Here is a 17,878-nt window from a genome sequence, read left to right as displayed (position 1 = left end):
CTTCCATGTGGGCCAAGGCCTGGGTTCTCACTTAGTGCATCCTAATGCAGCTACCACTCATCCCTCAGAAGAGGCTTGTGTGTTGCTATGATGCTGAACAGGTTTTAGCAGCAATTTAGGAGCGAGGCCTTGCAGTCTCTTTTTGAAAAAGGAGTCTGGGGAAGCCCTGTCGGGCAAGGCGCGGTCTACTCTGATCTACCTGGAGTCACCGTAAGTCAGAATCCAATGGGCAAAAACTGAATTTCAAGACTAAGACGCACTAGGAAGAAAGCCCTGGCCATCTACTTGTAATAATCAGCAAATAAATCGTCAGAAAATGCATAGAAGCAGGGTCTGACCTCCTCTGATTTTCCAGTTGGGAAGGAGAACCAAACTTCACATCAGCCCAAGGTCCATTCCCAACCATTATGCCTCCACCATTCAGTCTTCTTACCAATTCTGACACCAGTCCTACCTCGCACGGCCCCTCTCTGAGCCTCTGCTGCGTTGGATAATTCATTGCAAGGGCCACATAGAACTGACAGTCAATACTCACGATTGTGGGGTTTTTATTGGGGAAGGTAACAGGTGACAGTTCAGGATCAGAAATGTTTGGAACATAATTCTTTGATCAAGATAGTATCTTCTCTGCCATGCCCACAAGTCGCCCTCTCTCTGTGATTTTTTTCCACTACACATTTTCCAGTTTTACTTTCTCTATCACTATATACATATTACTGGATAGATATTTGGGGTTTTTTGTTTGTTTGTTTGTTTTTTGGATAGATATTTGTATGAATAAACAATATGCTAAGGAGCTTAGAAAGTGCTAAGGGCAAAGAAAGTGCTGTCATTTTCGGGCCTGCACACCACTGGTGTTCAGAAAACTAGCTTCATTTACTCACAGAAAGTCACAGAGGTCTAAAGAACTGGAGACTTTTAGAGATCTTGTTGATTGGCAGTTTACAGCCATACTCCGTCAGGTCTGGCATTGTGAGGGCCTACATGGGCCCTAAACCCAGGCTCACGCAGCTCCACAAGAGTCCTGTGCTGCCATCTGCGGGTAGCTAGGAGGCAGCGACCTACTCTGCGGCATCTTGGGATCCAGGAAGGTGTGGGGAAGAGGACTTGGGGCTAATTAAATTACGGAACACATGTAATTATCACACGGTTCACTCGAAATCTATATAAAAGTCCAATTTTTCCGGCAATTGCACGCCCTAAACCCCATGGTAGCACTAGGACTGGTAGGAGTCACAGACCTCCTGGCCGACCCACAACAGGTACAGCTCTGGACTCCTACCTTGCAGAACCCAGGCTTGTCTGCACAAGGTACGTACGTAGGCTGCAGAAGCGGCACAAACCTAGGACCTCACTGTTCCGATGTCTCCATTTTTACAGACTTCCAAGACTCTTTGCACGACCTTGCAAATCCCACGTGCTAGGACAAATGCGCGTTACCCCAGACGCCTCCACTAAGGGTCTCGAGTTCCACAGGCTCCTCACGCTACCGCGAAAGCCTTGGGCCGTGCACCTGGGCTCCAGCTCCGGCTGCCCACCTCCACCGAGATGGGGTCCGCCGGGGCCAGCGCCAAGTCGGCAGAGGCCCCGCCCCTCTAGACCTGTCATCACAGAAGCCGCACGTGGCCGGGTGGGACCTGGGGCGCCCAGCAGCCATCACTTTGTCTCCTCTGCCATCCACTGGGGCCGCCGCTGCCAATCAGAGGCAGCCGATCCGGGCTGGAGCGCGAGCGCCCGGGTGAGACGCGCGGGCAGGGGCGGGAAGAGCCCCTCCGACGGGAGGGGGCTCGTGGTGGCAGCGGGCAGGGCACCCGTGCTGCCAGGCTGGACTCTGAGGGGGTGGGTCCTGGGGAAAGGGGAGGTGTCGGGGGTGGAGTCGGGGGCGGGCGGGCGGAAGATCCCGGGGAAAAACAGAGAGGAGGAGGCGGAGGCGGAGAGGTGGAGGGGCGGGGCCTGTGTCCCAAGGGCGGAGCCGCAGGAATTACAGAAACGAGGAAAAGAGTCGGGCAGGGAGAAGGAGGGAGGTGGGACAAGGGAGAGGGTGGGCCCAGGAGGGCGGGGAGGGGCCCGGGCTAAAGGGGCGAGGTTTGCAGGCCGAGGCTGCCGCTACGGCTGCTCAGTAACTGCCACAATCCACTACTTCCCCAGGTGCCACGGGACTCACGGAGCTACAGGTGTGGGGGGGTGCGCGTAGAAGAAGAAACAAGGATGGGATGGCGTTTGGGCGGACATGAGGAGGCGGCTGGCGGGGGGAGGGGGCACAGTTAAAGGCGGAGAGGATCTGGAGACTGTTGGGGGCAAAAGGGATTAGAGGGCTCAGTGTGTGGACCAGGAGGTGCAATCTCCAAGGGCCCTGTGGGGGAAGGGCGGGAGTGCTTTGTGGGGTGGGAGGCACCATGTGAGGGGGCGGGGTCGCTGTGTGATTTGTTGATTAGCAGGCTGTTATCTCGGGGTGCTTTACAAAGAAGGGGGTGCTGGGCTGGAGCAGGACTGGGGGGTGTTGGGGACAGACGCTCGCAGGGGGAGGGGATGCGGCTGTGGACAGTGTGTGAGGAGAGAGGGTCCCGTTGAAGGGGCGAGCCGCTGGTGCTTTGTTTGAGAAAGTGTCCAGTCTTCTGGGATGGAAGGTGATGGAATGAGGGGGGTGAAGAAGCTAGTCGGTAGTGCTCCGGATGTCTCAGACGGCTCCCAACTCCACTTTTGCCCTGAGCACTTGTACCAGGACTTGTGTGACAGCCTCCTCAGTCGGCTCTAGTCCTGTCCAGGTCTCAGCCCCAGCTGATGTCTCTGGGAACCCTTCCCCCACTTGATTCCTGTCAACACCTCCCGCCCCCCCCCCAACCTTCTGAGTTCCTGTTCCTCCCAGAAGCCTGCCTTGGTCCCTGTTCCTCCGCCCTACCCACTCCCCTACCCACCCCCCTGGCTCTACCCTTGTGCTCTGGGTGTGCTCACTTCCCCCTTCCTTCCTTGCCCTGGGGCCTGGCCTGGGCTTTGCCCGCCTAGGCCCTGCCCGGACTTTGTACTCAGTGGACAGAGACCCTGCAAGATCCAGACCCCACCCCCCATACCACCACCAAGATCTCTCCTAATGGACCCCTCCAAGTGACTGGTGGGTACTTTGTTGCCACTTGTCCCAAACTGATTTGCCCCACCTTTGCCACTCCCCTTGGGGAGGAACTCTTAAGAAAAACAAAAGCCTCTGCCATCCAACCGAGCCTAGAGGAGCGCTGCTCCTGAGGGTTCCTGAGAAGGGAAAGCTCTGTAGGAGCAGAGCCCTCCCACCGTGTGGCTGGTGGGTTTGCACGCCAATCCTTGGGGAACCCTGGTGTCCTCAGAATTGTTGGGTTTCTGTGAGAGGGGGATACATCTCAGGGATCTTTGATCAATGTTGGGAGAGGTGGCTCATAATTGTAGGCTGTACCCAGGAAAGGATGTGCCCCCAGCCACAGCAGGGGGAGGCAAGAGTGGCTTGAAAGCTGACCATCAGAGCTGACACTGGGGCGCAGTCCCATTGGGGCTCCTTTGGCTCCCTGAGAGGACTTGAGGTAGTTGGTGCCAAGAGTTCTTTTTGCCCCTGAGTTGGCTGGAAGAGGGTGGGAAAGGCTTGGTTTCCTCACAGTGGCTGAATTAGTGTAACAATGTTGATGAAAGGGGCCCTAAGCCAGCCTCTTCACACAACCACCCAGTAGCTAAGAGACCAGCTGAGAGTGTACATGTGTGTGTTGGGGGTGGGAGTGGGGGGAGTGGTTGAGGCCAAACAAAGCAGTAGGGTAGGCAGGGGTAAAGGAGGGCCCACTGAAGCCTTTCGAGGAGGAGCTGATTGCTATGGCAACAGGGCTTCTTCCCAGGCTGTCTTAGAGAAGGCTGGCCTAGCAGATTCAATACAGCTTCCTCAGGACTGGGGCAGCTTCCTTAGCACTGGGGTGTTTGTGAGAGTGGGTGGGTGGGGCTCGAGAGAAAAGGCATCAGTTTCCTCTGTTGTGGCTGGAGGTACAGTGTTTCTACATGAAATCAACTGCAGGCCATTCGGATGCCTGGGGAAGCCTCTGAGAAACGGATATGCCTTTAGAAGTACAGCTATCAAAGGCCCGAGTTGGGCAGGCCCTCTGTGGTCATTTAGACAAACCCCTTATTTTATAGATTTGGAGATTCAAGGCCAGAGACTGTGCTTTGTCCCCAGGTTTCACCGTGGGAAAGCAAAAGTGTCTCAGTTATTTCTGCTGCTGTAACAGGAATTCCACGAGTGAGTGGCTTAACTGAACTGAAATGTAGTTTCTTACAGTTTAGGAGGTACTGGTCTCTGAGCATCTGCTTCTTGTGCCTTGGCATCTCTTCCCCTATCTCGGGAAGTGAGTTTTACTCACTTGCTAGTGTAACCTCTTTTCTGTCTCAAAAGAGATTGCTGCCAAACACACCCTACAATAATCCTGCTTCGTTACTTACCCTAACAAAGACAACCCTTGCCCAATTGGGATCATAACCATAGGCATAGATTAGGATTAACAACACATATTTGGGGGAGCATAACAAAGGGGTAGGACCCAAGTTTCCTCATTGCTTGTGCACTTAGCCCAAGTCTCCTTATCTCTTCCAAGCAGAGTTTCTAGAATACTCAGTAAACTGATATTGACTCTGGGAATGCTGTCATATGTAAAATAGACAGGTGCTGCTGTCATAGAGCTCCAATTCTAACGTCTGTATGTAAACATATGTGTGTGCCAGGATGTGTGTGTGTGTGTGTGTGTGTGTGTGTGTGAATGTACCGATAAAGCAGACTGAAGGCTCAGGGAAGCTGAGTAATGTCACTTCATTATACCACGTTGGCTTTCCCCGGACCTATAGATAACTGAGGCCTGGGTTTTATGATGGTAGCAGTAAAGTAGAGCAGGGTGGGGCCACCGTGATTGGGTGCTTTTTTGCCTTGAGTGTTCTCTCTCTCTGCCTTGTCTTCCCAGTGAGGTTTTATTAAGGCAAGTAAGCTTACTTTGAAAACCTGTCATTTTGTTCAGGGTGCTGAACATTTTCTTAACCCAGTTTCTTAGCATTCGAGAACCAGCAAGAAAATCTGTAAAAGGCAAGTGTGGGGGCAAGCAGGTGATGCTGTTTATTCTGACCCCCAATCAGAGAAGTGAGGAGAAGGGAGTCTGGAAGAACTGCTTCTTGCTTGTCTTAGGTCTCGGGCACAAGGAGGAAGTAAGGGAGGAGAGCCTCTTCCTGTCTAATGACAACCTTCAGGACCCATGGGTTTCACAGCACAGGCAAGACTGAGTCTTGGGCCTCCTGTAACCTCTGTGTGATAAGCGAGTGGACCCTTCTCTCCTGAAGGGACAGCCAGGGAACCTGATGCCAAGGTCTTAGTTTGAGTTTTGGCTCTGGTGTTTGCCTCGTGCTTCTGTAGCTATCTGGCAAGCTATCTGATTTGCCAACAGATGCAGAGAGCAAGGTAGAAGGGCCTTTTTTTTTTTTCTTTTTTTAGGTTGCCCCTAGACCAGCCCCTCTAGAAAGTGTTGCTGAATATCCAATCCTTGCAAAGATTTCCATCCTGGTCTTGAAAACAACAAGAGAACAGGGGTTAGGGATGGTAGTTCTGCTGCTGCCCAACTTGGCTGGGTCAGGGCTGGTCCTGGGGCACAGTGACTCAGGGGGAAGGTAAGGAGTTTCGAGAGAGCTGTGAGTCATGAGGTGAGCTCTGTCACAAGAATTGAGCACATTCCTCCATTCTGAGCAGAAGCCCTCTTAGCCTTTTCCCCAGGGGGCTCCACTTCACTGAGCAGGACCAGGTAAGTAGAAACAGGACTGGCAGAAAGGATGCAGTGGCTTGATCTCAGATGGAAATTGAGAGACACAAGAGTGATAACGTGGGTTCACTTGGGGCCCTTCGAACACAAAGACAACAGAACATCAACACAGAATAAGATAAATCGATTGCCGTTTGGAGATAATATGGTCAGTTGTTTTTCATCTGGTTTGGCTTGAAGGAAGCTTCCTGGGCTCCAGCAGTCCTCTGGTCTTTGGAGTGCTGGTTGGAAGATGGGAAAAGATGAATGAAATTGGGGAGTATCGGGGGTCTGATGTAGAACAGAAGACAGATTTGGGGGGTGGTCGACTGTCCACCAAAGTCCTGGGGGTTTCTATTAGTCAGTCTTGGAAGAGGAAGGACGGGGTGGGAAGTGACAGAGCAGCAAGTTGCTTTGGACTTTGGCAGATTAAGGGTTAAAGAGATGGGCGGGGCACCTCCAAGTAGACTTGCCCCTTCGTGGACCTATAGGAGTGCTTGTCTTGGACAGGGCGTCCCTTACCCTTGAGGTCGCTGGGGGGGCTGGCCTCTTATGAGCCAATGAGCTTGACCGCTTCCACGGTGGGCGTGGCCTGATGGAGGGGCGTGGCAGCGCGACTCCGCGGTGAGGGTGGTGGGGCTCTGGGCGGGGCGGGCGGCCCCATCAGCTGGTAGGAAATGGCCTGTGAGTCAGAGGGGCAGCGGAGTCGGCGGCGCGGAGCCGGGCCGGCCCCGGGGAGGGACCGTCGCGGGGAGGGGCGCGGCAGCGGCTGGGGGGCTGCGGGCGCCGGGGCCCGCTAGTGCTGCACACGAAGCTGAGCAGAGAAGAGCCTGGCAGAGCAGAGCCTCAGCCTGAGCCACCCTTTGTCTGGGTTGGGGGCCCGTGGCGGGGAGAACTGGGGATCCGAGGGGAGGGACCGGGACTGGACTGAAGGGCCCGGAGCAGTGGCCGCCGCGGTGGAACCGATTTGGGAGCGGGGTGAGTCTGTGCCAGAGGAACAGAGCCAATCTCCGGAGCCCCGGTGGGGATGGGGCCTGCCCCACACTGTAAGGGAGGGCAGGGGTGAGAAAGGATCTGGGAGGCTGGACAAGGGGTGGGGGATTGTCCCACGCCAGCAATCCAGGAGCCAGAGTGAGTCAGCCGGGATCGGTTTGGCGGAGTTGCTGAGGTTGGTGAGAGAGGAGAGGTTAGCCTGCCTACCGAAGGTGGTGGTCCATGCCCACAGCCCCCCTAGCCTGTGTGGATGGGAGTGTGTTAAGAGCAGCTGGAAGCAGTTCTCTCTCAACAGGATGGGGGTGGAAAACCCAAGCATAGGAATTTGTCCTGTCGCTTGCCTTGCCCATGACTGAAATGGCTCTCTTTACTACTGAAGGGAAGAGGCAAATGAGGCTGGGAGCTGGAACCTCTGTGGACACCCACCCACCCCACCTCCCAGGCCTAGCAGGTGTCTGAGGGTACAGAGCCCATGGTATTCTGGGACTCGTTTTTTTTCTGGCCTTGCTCCCTGGGCATGTTGGGAGGTGTAGTCCTGGTCAGACACAGCCTGGCACAGCTGTTTGGCAAGCCAGCTGCTGCCCACCCCCTGAACGGAGGGTGAGGTTCAGCCTACCCCGCCCCCTCTGCAGTCCTGCCCCATGAGTCAGCTTGAAGCCGTGGTCTAGAGCCAGACTGGCTGGGTGGCAGGGGAATAAGTCTTAGAACTTCTTGAAGGGGCGGGGAGCAAGAAGGCTCTGGGATAATGAGCAGGTGCCAAGCGTGCTGGGGTCAAGTAGGGCATCGTGTCATCACCTGGCTTCCCCAGGGCAAGGATTCAAAAGGCCACTGGGATGGCCTGGAGGTGAGCGCATTGAGGAAAAGGCCCTTCCTGAATCAGAACAGCTTGGGTAGCCGAAGGAGAGGTGAGGCCAGTCAGGCTGCCCTCTCTGACAGTAGCCATTGCTGCCCTTGCCCTTTCCAGCAGTCTGCCCCCACCCCCTCATGTCCCCCTTCACCCCTCGGGAAATTTTCCCAGTTCTAATGAGAACTTGAGCTTTTCAGTCCCTGGGCACAAATCTCTGTGCCCCCACCCCGCTCCCTGTCCACCCCCACCTGTGTTATTGCTGTTTCTCCCTGTAGGATTACCCCCTCTGCATAGCTCACTGGGGAGTCTCTGCACTGTCAGGACTATTACCCAGATCTCTGGGGCTTGCACACCGACGTTCTTGAGCCCTGTTAGTGCCTACCCCTGTGCTTGGTGGTGGGTAGAGAAGTGGGGCACAAGCTTATTCTCAGGAGCCCTATGCCGAGACCAGGAGGTGCCTTAGCCACAAGAGCAGGCAGAGCTGTCACTGGGTTACAGGAGTAGTCACACTGAGGTGTCGGAGGAGACGAGGCCTATGGGCTGGGGTAACCAAAGCAGCTTTCCCGAGGGATTGGCCTAACCCAGGAGAAAGGGTAGAGGTTGGGTAGGCATGTTGGGGGCAATCCTTGAAGGAGAATGGACATTGTGAATGACAGATAGGTAGCTCAGGCTATTGCCCAAAGGAGAAGCCAGACCCTCAGGGGCAGTAGTTTCTCCCATAGATAAAGATGACCTTCAACTTGACATTACCCATACCCAGTCTGAGCCCCTGAGGGTGGCCTAGTTAGCAAAGCCCATCTGTGCCTAGGCAGAAAAGAAGTAGTTTGGGTGTTGGATGTCTGAGCTGGGTGGTGGGGGTGGTGTGTGTGTGTGTGTGTGTGTGTGTGTGTGTGTGTGTGTGTGTAGAGGTGCTTCCAGCTGCCTTATCTCGTATTTGCAGGCCTGGGGGTGGGGTAGGGCCTGGAAAGTGCTTTCCAGCAGCCTCCTCCTCCCCCAAACGTGTTTTCCATTGGCTTGCCTCCTGTGTTAAAGGAACAGACTGCTGTGGACAATTTGGGACTTCAGAGCGGAAGGGCCAGCTTGGTCCCTCTGATGAGTTCTGAGGGGGTGGCCTCTGCCCGGGGACTCCCAGATGGCGCTTGGACACAGGCAGATGGGAAGTCGTTGCACAACCCAATGGCCTTGAGTGGGAGGACCAGCGTTTTGCTTCAGCCACCTTTCCGTTGGGCCGGGTCTCCTGGATCTTAGGAGATCTCATTCCCCTCCCACCTTGGGCAGGAGCCCCCCTATGGGTGGTCCTGACAAGTGATCATCCTCCCTCAGCTCACTTCTCACATCCCTATGACTTTGAACCAAAGCCTTACCTCTGAGTGACTCTGCTGCCTGCACCCTGGCCCACCCAGCCCAACACATCCAGTGTTTTTTGACAAACATAGCTAGGAGGATGTCCCAGGGTACACGCCATGAGCCCAGCACCCAAGGGGGGCTTGACTAAAACCTCCAGGCACCCTGCTGATATCTTTCCTTCTCTCCACAGGGCCTCACTGAGCCCAGGAGCTGCACGGAATGGTGGCAGTCACCTTGCCAGTGCAGCGGGCATGGACCGGACTGCAAGCTAGTGAGGCCAGGCATCAGGCAGAACCAGGGAACTCACAACAAGGCTTGAGGCCTCTCCATTGGGGTGAGCGCCACGGCAGGCAGAGGAGCTGGCTCAGGGGGCAGCCTGAGCTGAAGCTGTCATCTTCTCAGGAGCTCAGGGAATGGCCTCTCTAGCCCTTTATCCAGGGATGCTGACCTTCCCCTCCCAAGAGCCCCTCGGGATCATCTCTGCAGGCCAGGGGTAGGTTTGCTGAGTGTTCTGACCACCTTTTCTTCTCTTTTCTTGCACAGATGTCCCCAGGCCCCCCAGCTCAGCTCCAGCATAAAGGCCGTGTGGGGGGGCCCCCCTGACCCAAGGGGGGGCTTCATGCGCCACGTGCAGGCGGAGCCGTCTTCATCCTCAGAACCAGAGGCTGGCCCTTCACAGCCTCCAGCCAGGCAGGGGGCCCTCCAGGGTGGCCTGCTCATGGGCTACAGCCCAGCAGGGGGGGCGACCTCCCCCGGGGTCTACCAGGTATCCATCTTTTCCCCTCCAGCTGGTGTCCCTGAGCCTCATAGGGCCCTGAAGCGGCCAGCCCCTCCCACTGAGGGTTCCCGGGAGCTGAAGAGAGGCCCTGGGCTGGGGGCCAGAGAGGGACTACCTCCTGAAGAACCATCTACTGTGGGGCTCTTGGGCCCTGAGGGACTAGGCCTGGGACTGGGTGTGGCCAGCCAGCATTTCTCCCATCATGGCCTCTGTGTGGTAGAAGAGGGAGGTAGCTCCAGCTCACCTTGGACTTCAGGGGTCCCATCCAATGCTTCCTGCAATACTTTGCACACCAGAGACTGGGCTTCCCCAGACCCAGCGGGGCAGGGGGGCTTGGGGGAGCCTCCAGGGCAAGCTCCAGGCCACCTGCACACACTTGACACTGATTTGCACAGTCTTGCACACATAGGGGGTCAGAGCCCAGTGACTGGGGTGGACAATGGGAGTAGCCCCTGGCCTAGGGAATCCCCTGGCACTGCCAATGGGCACAGTCCCGAGCACACACCCCCTGGCCCTGGACCTCCAGGCCCCTGCCCCACCAAGCGAAGGCTGCTTCCTGCTGGAGAAGCCCCGCACGTCAACTCTGAGGATGAGGGGCCAGCCCCTCGGAGGCGCCGGGGAATCCTGGGCCACCTTCCTGCTGCCAACAGTTCTGATGCCAAAGCCACACCCTTCTGGAGCCACCTGCTGCCTGGGCCCAAGGAGCCTGCGCTGGTAAGCCAGCTCCTTCCAGGGGGATAGCTGAGGGGTACCCATGGGAGATGTGCCTGGGAGAGGTGGTAGTGAGCCTGGAACCCAGCTGGCCTTCACCATCCTTGCTTTCCTCTCCACAGGACCCAACGGACTGCAGTCCTCTAGGGCAAAGGCTGAAAGGTGCCCGTCGCCTGAAGCTGTAAGTGGCCAGCTCTCCCTCTGAATTTCACTGAGAAATGGGGCCACCAGTCTGTCATCCTCTGACTGACCCTGGGGCAGGGGACCTCAGGGCAGGGGCATAGGGAGGGGCCCAAGGGCATAAGTAGGCATCCCAGAATATCTCCAACCAGCCCACCGTGTGTCCCCCTCCCCTACCAGGAGCTCCCTTCGAAGCCTCCGGAAGGGACCAGGCCTGCTGAGCCCCCCCAGTGCCTCCCCCATTCCTACCCCCACCGTCAGCCGTACCCTGTTGGGCAACTTTGAGGTAGCTCCCCTTGGGCTCTGTGATTGGGGGGGTCCTGGGGACAGTGGGATGAGGGGACGTGGCTAGGGATATCTCCTAATGTGTTTCTTCTCCTCCCTCTCCCCGCCCCCACCCCCACCCCAACCCAGGAATCATTGCTTCGAGGACGCTTTGCACCATCTGGTCACATTGAGGGCTTCACAGCAGAGATTGGAGCGAGTGGGTCCTACTGCCCCCAGCATGTCACGCTGCCTGTCACTGTCACCTTCTTTGATGTGTCTGAGCAAAATGCCCCGGCCCCCTTCCTGGTACGCCTGACCCTGCCTCAAAGTCACCTTGTTCACACAATGAGGGTTCAGGGTAGGACACGTCCTTTACAGGTTCCTCCTCCAGGAGAGTCAGGAGCAGGTGGGGAGACTTTAACACGGAGCAGGGGGCAGGTCCCAGGGTGAGAGGAGGAGGAGCATGCAGGGCTGATGGCTGATGGCTCCATGGCCTTCCCAGGGCGTCGTGGACCTGAACCCCCTGGGGAGGAAGGGTTACAGCGTGCCCAAGGTGGGCACCATCCAAGTGGTGAGTTTCCTCGAAGGGAGCGGGACTGGGGAATGAGGAAGTCTGCCCCTAGGCCCTACCAACCTTCCCTGTCCTATCCCCAGACCTTATTTAACCCCAACCAGACTGTGGTGAAGATGTTCCTCGTGACCTTTGACTTCTCTGACATGCCTGCTGCCCACATGACCTTCCTGCGCCATCGCCTCTTTTTGGTCCCTGTGGGTGAGGAGGGAAATGCTAGCCCCACCCGCCGCCTCCTCTGCTACTTGCTGCACCTCAGGTAAGGGCAAGGGCGGAGGCGGGACTCAGGAAGCCCAGGTAGCTTTTGCCTAAATGGGCTCTCCCCTTTGCTTCTTCACGATCTGGGGTCTTCCCTTGATTACACCTTCCTCCCCCAGGTTCCGGAGCTCCCGCTCAGGTCGCTTAAGCCTGCATGGAGACATCCGCCTGCTTTTTTCTCGCCGGAGCCTGGAGCTGGACACGGGGCTCCCCTACGAACTGCAGGCCATGACGGAGGCCCCGCACAACCCTTGTTACTCCCCTTTGCCCTGATTGTCAGCGCTCTGGACCCATGCGGGCCATCCACCGGCCCAGCTCGTGCTGTCTCAGACACACGCAGAGGTGGCGAGAGACCCTTCAGGCGGGAATTAAAGCACTCGCCATGCTCCTGCCCGAGTTGATTACTTGGGTGTTGAAAGCATCTAAGCCCTACCCCACCCTGCCCTACTCTGGGTCTTCCTCATGCCGGTCCCCTCCCTTGGGCTTCCCAGGCCAGCTCCAGTGGTGGAGAGGGACGAGAGCCACCTGAGATTGTCCCAAGTTCCCAGGCAAGTCATGCCAGCGTTGCCTCCCTGTCCTGGGCAGGGGCCACTTATGACTTTATTTATTTTTTATTTATAATTTATTCAAATTGGATTGCCTTGTGGTGACCTCCGAAACCTGATCATTGGCTTTGCCCCTCCTCCCTTCCCATTCCCATCTATTTTTCCAACCTCAGGAGTTGAAGAGGCTCATGTAGGGGCTGTGGGAGAACTGATTCTCTCCCAGCTGATGGCAGAGAGGGGACCCCAGAGGGACTGAGTTAGTAGCCAAACACTCAGCTTCTCCTCTCCTTCCCTTCATTGTTCTCCCCCTCTGGCCCTTCTCGGAAAGCCACCATACACGTGTGTGTGTGTGTGGGGGGGGTATGTATGTGAGAGTGTGCATGCATGCATGTACACATGGAGGTCAACCACCCCTTTCCTAGGGCTTCACACTCCAGCTGCCCCTCTCTTGCCTAGGTCTCCTAGTTTGGGGGTCCTGACTGAGGAAGGTGTCCAGGGGCAGAGTCAGGGCTAAGGATGGGGATGCCTCCTCTCACCTGGCCAGATTCTGACCCACCTACCTCATGTGGGGTGAGGGGCACCCCTTAAACTTAATCATGTGGTTCCCAACTACCCCATTCCCCACACCAGACTCTGACCCAGCCTGAGCACTAAACTCCTGGGGTTGGACTGGGGAACAAGCATTTGCTGAAACTTGAAAAATAACAGGAAAAAAAATTGTACCTGGTACTTTTTTTTAGGAAAAAAATAAATAAATAAATTCTTGTTTGGAAACTTGAACCAAGCCCTGCTTTCTATTGGGGAGACAATGGGCAGGGGATGGAGGGCCTAACTGGAGCTGGGATTGTCCCTCTTTTTCAGAGAGGTGGCAAAAGATCTCGAGGTAGGCCTGGTTTTGCTCTTTCGGGTAATATGCTGGGGTGGTGGGGAAGGGATGTGTCTGGGCCAGCCAGAGAAACTAGACTCTTAATGTGGATCTGGATTCTTCTACCGATTGTTTCTGATGACTGGTCCCGGTACCTTCAGTGACCTCATGTCCAACGACGGCCACTAGACAGACCTCTTCAAGGATGTGCCAGGGCATCAGGGGTGGGTGCTGAGTGACATGTACCAGACAGGGCTGAACACTGGGGCTATGTGCTGGAACTCTGCAAAGGGGCCAAGCCTGACGACCCATGATGGGGGAAAATGTGCAAAGGGCTGAGGTGCCTTGGGAAAGGAAGGGAGGGGAAAGTCTGGGTCCAATCACCAGGCAATGCAGGGCCCAATCACTATGGCAACGCGAATGGGGTCAGTCCCCAGGGGGAGGGCTGGGTAGAACACAGCAGGACTACCCGAGCATGTCACTATGGCAACCATGGCCACGAGTCAGCCTCAGTCCCCTGGTCGCTATGGTGACAGATGGGGCAATCCTATACCCCAGAGGGTAAACTCAGTTTGGGGTGGGGATAACTAACCCGGTGGAAAGTATTTGGGGGGACCACGGGCCGACAGGAAATGACCTCCATTTTGGCCACCGTGCCCAGGAACTCTGCCTCAAACTCCAACCTTGATCTCTGTCTTTCAGGTCGACATTTCTCAGGGAACAACTTGATGCTCCCATCGCTAAGTAGCTCGAATTGGCTGGCTGTGCGACGGGGGAAGGGATGGCCGGAAGTACTTCCGGGGGCGGGGCTGCGGGGGGAAGGACTCGCTAGAGAGACGCTCCGCTCCGCGTCTCGTTCGTTCCGGAGGTCTCGGCGGCCCTAGGAAATGCTGGCGCGCGCGGCGTGGGGGACTGGGGGCCTTTTACTGAGGGTGAGAGCAAGGCCGCCGGCTTCCAGGGGTCGAGTCGGAGGTCCCCTGCATCCCAGGCGGGGAAAGAGCGAGTTGCTGAGTTTGGGGAGCAGACGGGTCAGAGGTCATGGTTCTAAGACCACGTGGATCCCCCTGCCCGAGGACCACGGGGTGCGACGGGACCTGCAGACCGGGGTTTCTGCTCACCCTCCTCTTCCGTTTAGGGCTCTCTGCGGGCTCCGCGCCGCGCCTCCTCGGGATTGCCCCGAAACACCGTGGTGCTGTTCGTGCCGCAGCAGGAGGCCTGGGTGGTGGAGCGAATGGGCCGATTCCACCGGATCCTGGAGCCAGTGAGCCTCTCTTGAGCGCACCCGGGCCAGTCGGATGCCGGGTTCCTTCAGGACGTGGGCGGGGGGAGGGGGGGCAGAGACCTCGCCTACCCCGACAACCCGGGCCCAACCTGATAGAACACAGACCCTCGTCCCATGTTGCCTTTGCCGGTTGACATAGCACCCCACCGGCCATTCCTGAGAATCCCCGCCCCCACAACCCTACCTGTGTGCTTAGAGAATGCTACTTTGCTGACTCCTAGTGTCACATTCCTTTTTTCTTGGGCGTCCCCGTGGTAAGAGCGTTTCCAACCCACTTAAGACTTCTGTCCCGACTGGGACTCAGGCTTTTCTGGGCATGTACCGTCTGATGATTCCCTGCCCACTCCAGGCTTAGCTTGGATCTCCATCGCAGATAGTCTCCCCATTACTCTGAAGACCAATGACTCCTCTTCCCAGGGCTTGAACATCCTCATCCCTATCCTGGACCGGATCCGATATGTGCAGAGTCTCAAGGAGATTGTCATCAACGTGCCCGAGCAGTCAGCCGTGACTCTGGGTGGGTGAGGGACTCAGGGTGACGGGTGTGCTGCCACCGTGAAGATGTGTGGGTGGAGATGCAGAGCTTGAAAAAACAGCTCGTTGAACCTAGAGCCTTCACCTTCCCCCTTGCTCCCCTGCTCCTGTAGACAACGTAACTCTGCAGATCGATGGAGTCCTCTACCTGCGCATCATGGACCCTTACAAGGTACCCGCCCCCGGCGTTAGTCCCCCTGTTGAGTTGCCCACCTCACTGAAAAACTCCCTGCTCAGACTATTTAACACTCTCCATGCCCCTTTGCAGGCAAGCTATGGTGTGGAAGACCCTGAATACGCTGTCACCCAGCTAGCCCAGACCACCATGAGATCCGAACTGGGCAAACTCTCCCTGGACAAAGTCTTCCGGGTACGAGTCTGAGCCAGAGTCCGCCTTTGAAGACATGTGCCTAGCACTCTCAGTCCTTCCGGAGCATCGTAATCGGCCCGGAGCCTCCGTTGAGGCCGTGGAGCTTACACCTCTGTTCTTCCAGGAGCGGGAGTCCCTGAATTCCAACATCGTGGATGCCATCAACCAGGCTGCTGACTGCTGGGGCATCCGCTGCCTCCGTTATGAAATCAAGGACATCCACGTGCCGCCCAGGGTGAAAGAGTCCATGCAGATGCAGGTGGGGGTCCACAGGGGGTCGAGAAGACCTCTGAGGCCTCCGATGCTAGGGGGACCAGGACTCCCTTTCCTGATGGGATGGGTATATATAGTTGCAAGTCGGTGTCAGAGCTCCCCTGGCTTCTTGTTGACGGGTTGCTGGGGGCTTCCAGGTGGAGGCAGAGCGGCGGAAACGGGCCACAGTTCTAGAATCTGAGGGGACCCGAGAGTCGGCCATCAATGTGGCAGAGGGGAAGAAGCAAGCCCAGATCCTGGCATCCGAGGCAGAAAAGGCTGAGCAAATTAATCAGGCAGCAGGTCAGCGGAGTGCAGACGGAGGGAGGAGCAAGGCCTGGGTCTTTGCGGGTTGGTGCTGGGACAGGAATTTCTGTGTCTCTTCTTCCAGGAGAGGCCAATGCAGTTCTAGCCAAGGCCAAGGCCAAGGCCGAAGCGATTCGCATCCTAGCTATGGCTCTGACACAACATGTGAGAGGCCCTGGGGTGGAGGGGGGGAGCAACCGGCAGTGGAAGGGGTTCCCCCATCTAACCTTGGGAGTGGTTGCTTTTGTGAACTCCATTGACCCCTATGACATGTGCACACCCTCTCCCCAGGAACCTGACACTTCTCCCCTCCCACCCCCCAACCCCCGCCACACAGAGTGTGATTTCTAATTGTATCCCCTCTGGCCACAGAACGGAGATGCAGCGGCCTCACTGACTGTGGCAGAGCAGTATGTCAGCGCTTTCTCCAAACTGGCCAAGGACTCCAACACCATCCTCCTGCCCTCCAATCCCGGTGACGTCACCAGTATGGTGGCCCAGGTTAGAGTTCCCTCAGGGCCTGGGACAGAGCACCAGTGTCAGGGACAGAAACATCACCATCACCGCTCATACCCACAGAGGCCTGCAGAAAGCTCTGCGCCCTGAGATGTCGTCATCGTCGTCACCCTCCCACCCCCACCCCCCAATTCCTTTCCCTATGCAGGATAAATCACTAAGAACCCCCTCCTTACTCCGGGCGTTAGGAATGTTGAGGCGCCTCTTCATGGACAGCTGTGCCAGCAAAATGACGGGTTCTGCTTTGGGAGATTGTTGCCAAAATTATTAGACCTAACTCCAAAACTCCAAGACAAAAAGTAGACAGACTCACTGCCGTCAAGCCCATTCTAGTCAGAGGACCCTGTAGGACAGTCGGACCACCCCCTTGAGTTTCCGAGGCTGTATCTATACGGGAGCAGGAAGCCTCGTCTTTCTCCTAAAGAGCCACTTAGGGGTGCAGACTACTGACTTTGTGGTTAGCACCCAATACAGAATCCACTGTTCCACCCGGGCTGAGGCTTGACAAAGAGGGAGAAAAGAGAAAACAAGGCCTCTGTCTAACAGTCATTGGTGGGTTGGTCCATGCCCTCTGCCAGCTCTCCTCATGGTCTCTCTCCTCCCTCAGGCTATGGGTGTTTACGGAGCCCTCACCAAAGCCCCGGGACCAAGGGCCCAGGACCCGGCGTCCAGCGAAAGCAGCAGAGCGGCCCAGGCCACAGATGAAACGCTCAGTGAGGAGCTTGATCGAGTCAAGCTGGGTTAGTGAGCTGGCTGGGTTTGGCCATACATGGAGGCTGGGGACCAGGAAGTGGCTTTGGCTTTGGCCTTCCTGCCAAGAATTTAGGTTTTTTTATTATTATTATTATTTGAACTGTAATCATGTAATAAACACACTATGGCAAACCAGGAACTGTCTTTGATGGGGAAATGAAGTCGGGCAACTCGCCAACTCTTTCCTTGGACATCCCAACCCCCTTCCAGCCCTGCCTAGGCCAGGCCTCCCTGGCAAGAACGTACTTCCTGCAAAGTGAAGCTAGCCTTCGGGCCCTCGGGAAGCTGCAGGATAGGTGCAAGGAGTCCATCGCTGCGGAGCTGCATTTGAGGCAGGTGGCTGAGGGAGTTCTGTGGGGGAGAGGGCTGGCTTGGCCAAGTAGTACTGCTGAGTGCTCGTGGAGTCATGGATTGAAGATGCTGCTCATTCCCTGCAAGGCATCGATGCATGCCATGTACCAACTGGAAGGCAGCGAGTTTACCAGGTACCAAGCTCATGACCCAGTGGTCCTGCTTTGACGGCATGGGAGATCAGATGGGGTAGAGACCAGCTTTCTGACTGAGGGCCCCTGGCAATCGATGTGTGTATGCGTGTGCGTGAGGGCATCACACGAGGCCGGGCTCATAACCAGAACATGCTAAGGTCCAGAGCTGGAGAAATGGGACTTGGGGAGTGGGGAAATTCCAGGACACTGAGGAGTGTGACTAGAAAGGGTGGGACCAGGG

At 56.5% G+C, this 17,878-nt stretch overlaps 2 protein-coding genes across 4 annotated transcripts; both read left to right on the top strand.

The window, feature by feature from the left end:
* The first annotated feature begins 2,099 nt into the window (after window positions 1–2,099).
* On the top strand, window positions 2,100–13,048 carry FAM214B (family with sequence similarity 214 member B). 3 transcript variants are annotated; one of them, XM_004712395.2, is made up of 9 exons: window positions 2,100–2,174; window positions 9,155–9,298; window positions 9,508–10,456; window positions 10,576–10,634; window positions 10,814–10,919; window positions 11,048–11,206; window positions 11,403–11,471; window positions 11,555–11,730; window positions 11,849–13,048. In XM_004712395.2, exons 3-9 carry the CDS (start codon window positions 9,584–9,586, stop codon window positions 12,000–12,002), a joined length of 1,596 nt encoding a protein of 531 aa, XP_004712452.1. In that variant the 5' UTR covers window positions 2,100–2,174; window positions 9,155–9,298; window positions 9,508–9,583; the 3' UTR covers window positions 12,003–13,048. The 3 variants fall into 3 exon arrangements, with proteins under 3 accessions (XP_004712452.1, XP_045145235.1, XP_004712453.1); XM_045289300.1 differs by lacking the exon at window positions 2,100–2,174 and adding an exon at window positions 6,579–6,755 and having other exon boundaries at window positions 11,576–11,730; XM_004712396.3 differs by lacking the exon at window positions 2,100–2,174 and adding an exon at window positions 6,581–6,755.
* Window positions 13,049–14,003: 955 nt separating this feature from the next.
* STOML2 (stomatin like 2) lies at window positions 14,004–17,287 on the top strand. The gene is made up of 10 exons (XM_030885355.2): window positions 14,004–14,071; window positions 14,275–14,400; window positions 14,839–14,938; window positions 15,069–15,127; window positions 15,224–15,325; window positions 15,450–15,584; window positions 15,736–15,880; window positions 15,969–16,048; window positions 16,256–16,384; window positions 17,007–17,287. The coding sequence occupies exons 1-10, from the start codon at window positions 14,027–14,029 to the stop codon at window positions 17,142–17,144; spliced, it is 1,059 nt and encodes a 352-aa protein (XP_030741215.2). The 5' UTR covers window positions 14,004–14,026; the 3' UTR covers window positions 17,145–17,287.
* The last annotated feature ends 591 nt before the right edge of the window (window positions 17,288–17,878 follow it).

This window comes from Echinops telfairi, unplaced genomic scaffold, assembly GCF_000313985.2.
Source record: "Echinops telfairi isolate 266 unplaced genomic scaffold, ASM31398v2 ScPeMD7_25;HRSCAF=90, whole genome shotgun sequence".
Lineage (NCBI taxonomy): Eukaryota > Metazoa > Chordata > Mammalia > Afrosoricida > Tenrecidae > Echinops > Echinops telfairi.
The sequence above is the reverse complement of the archived record's forward strand: the minus strand, read 5'-3'. Positions and strand labels throughout refer to the sequence as shown.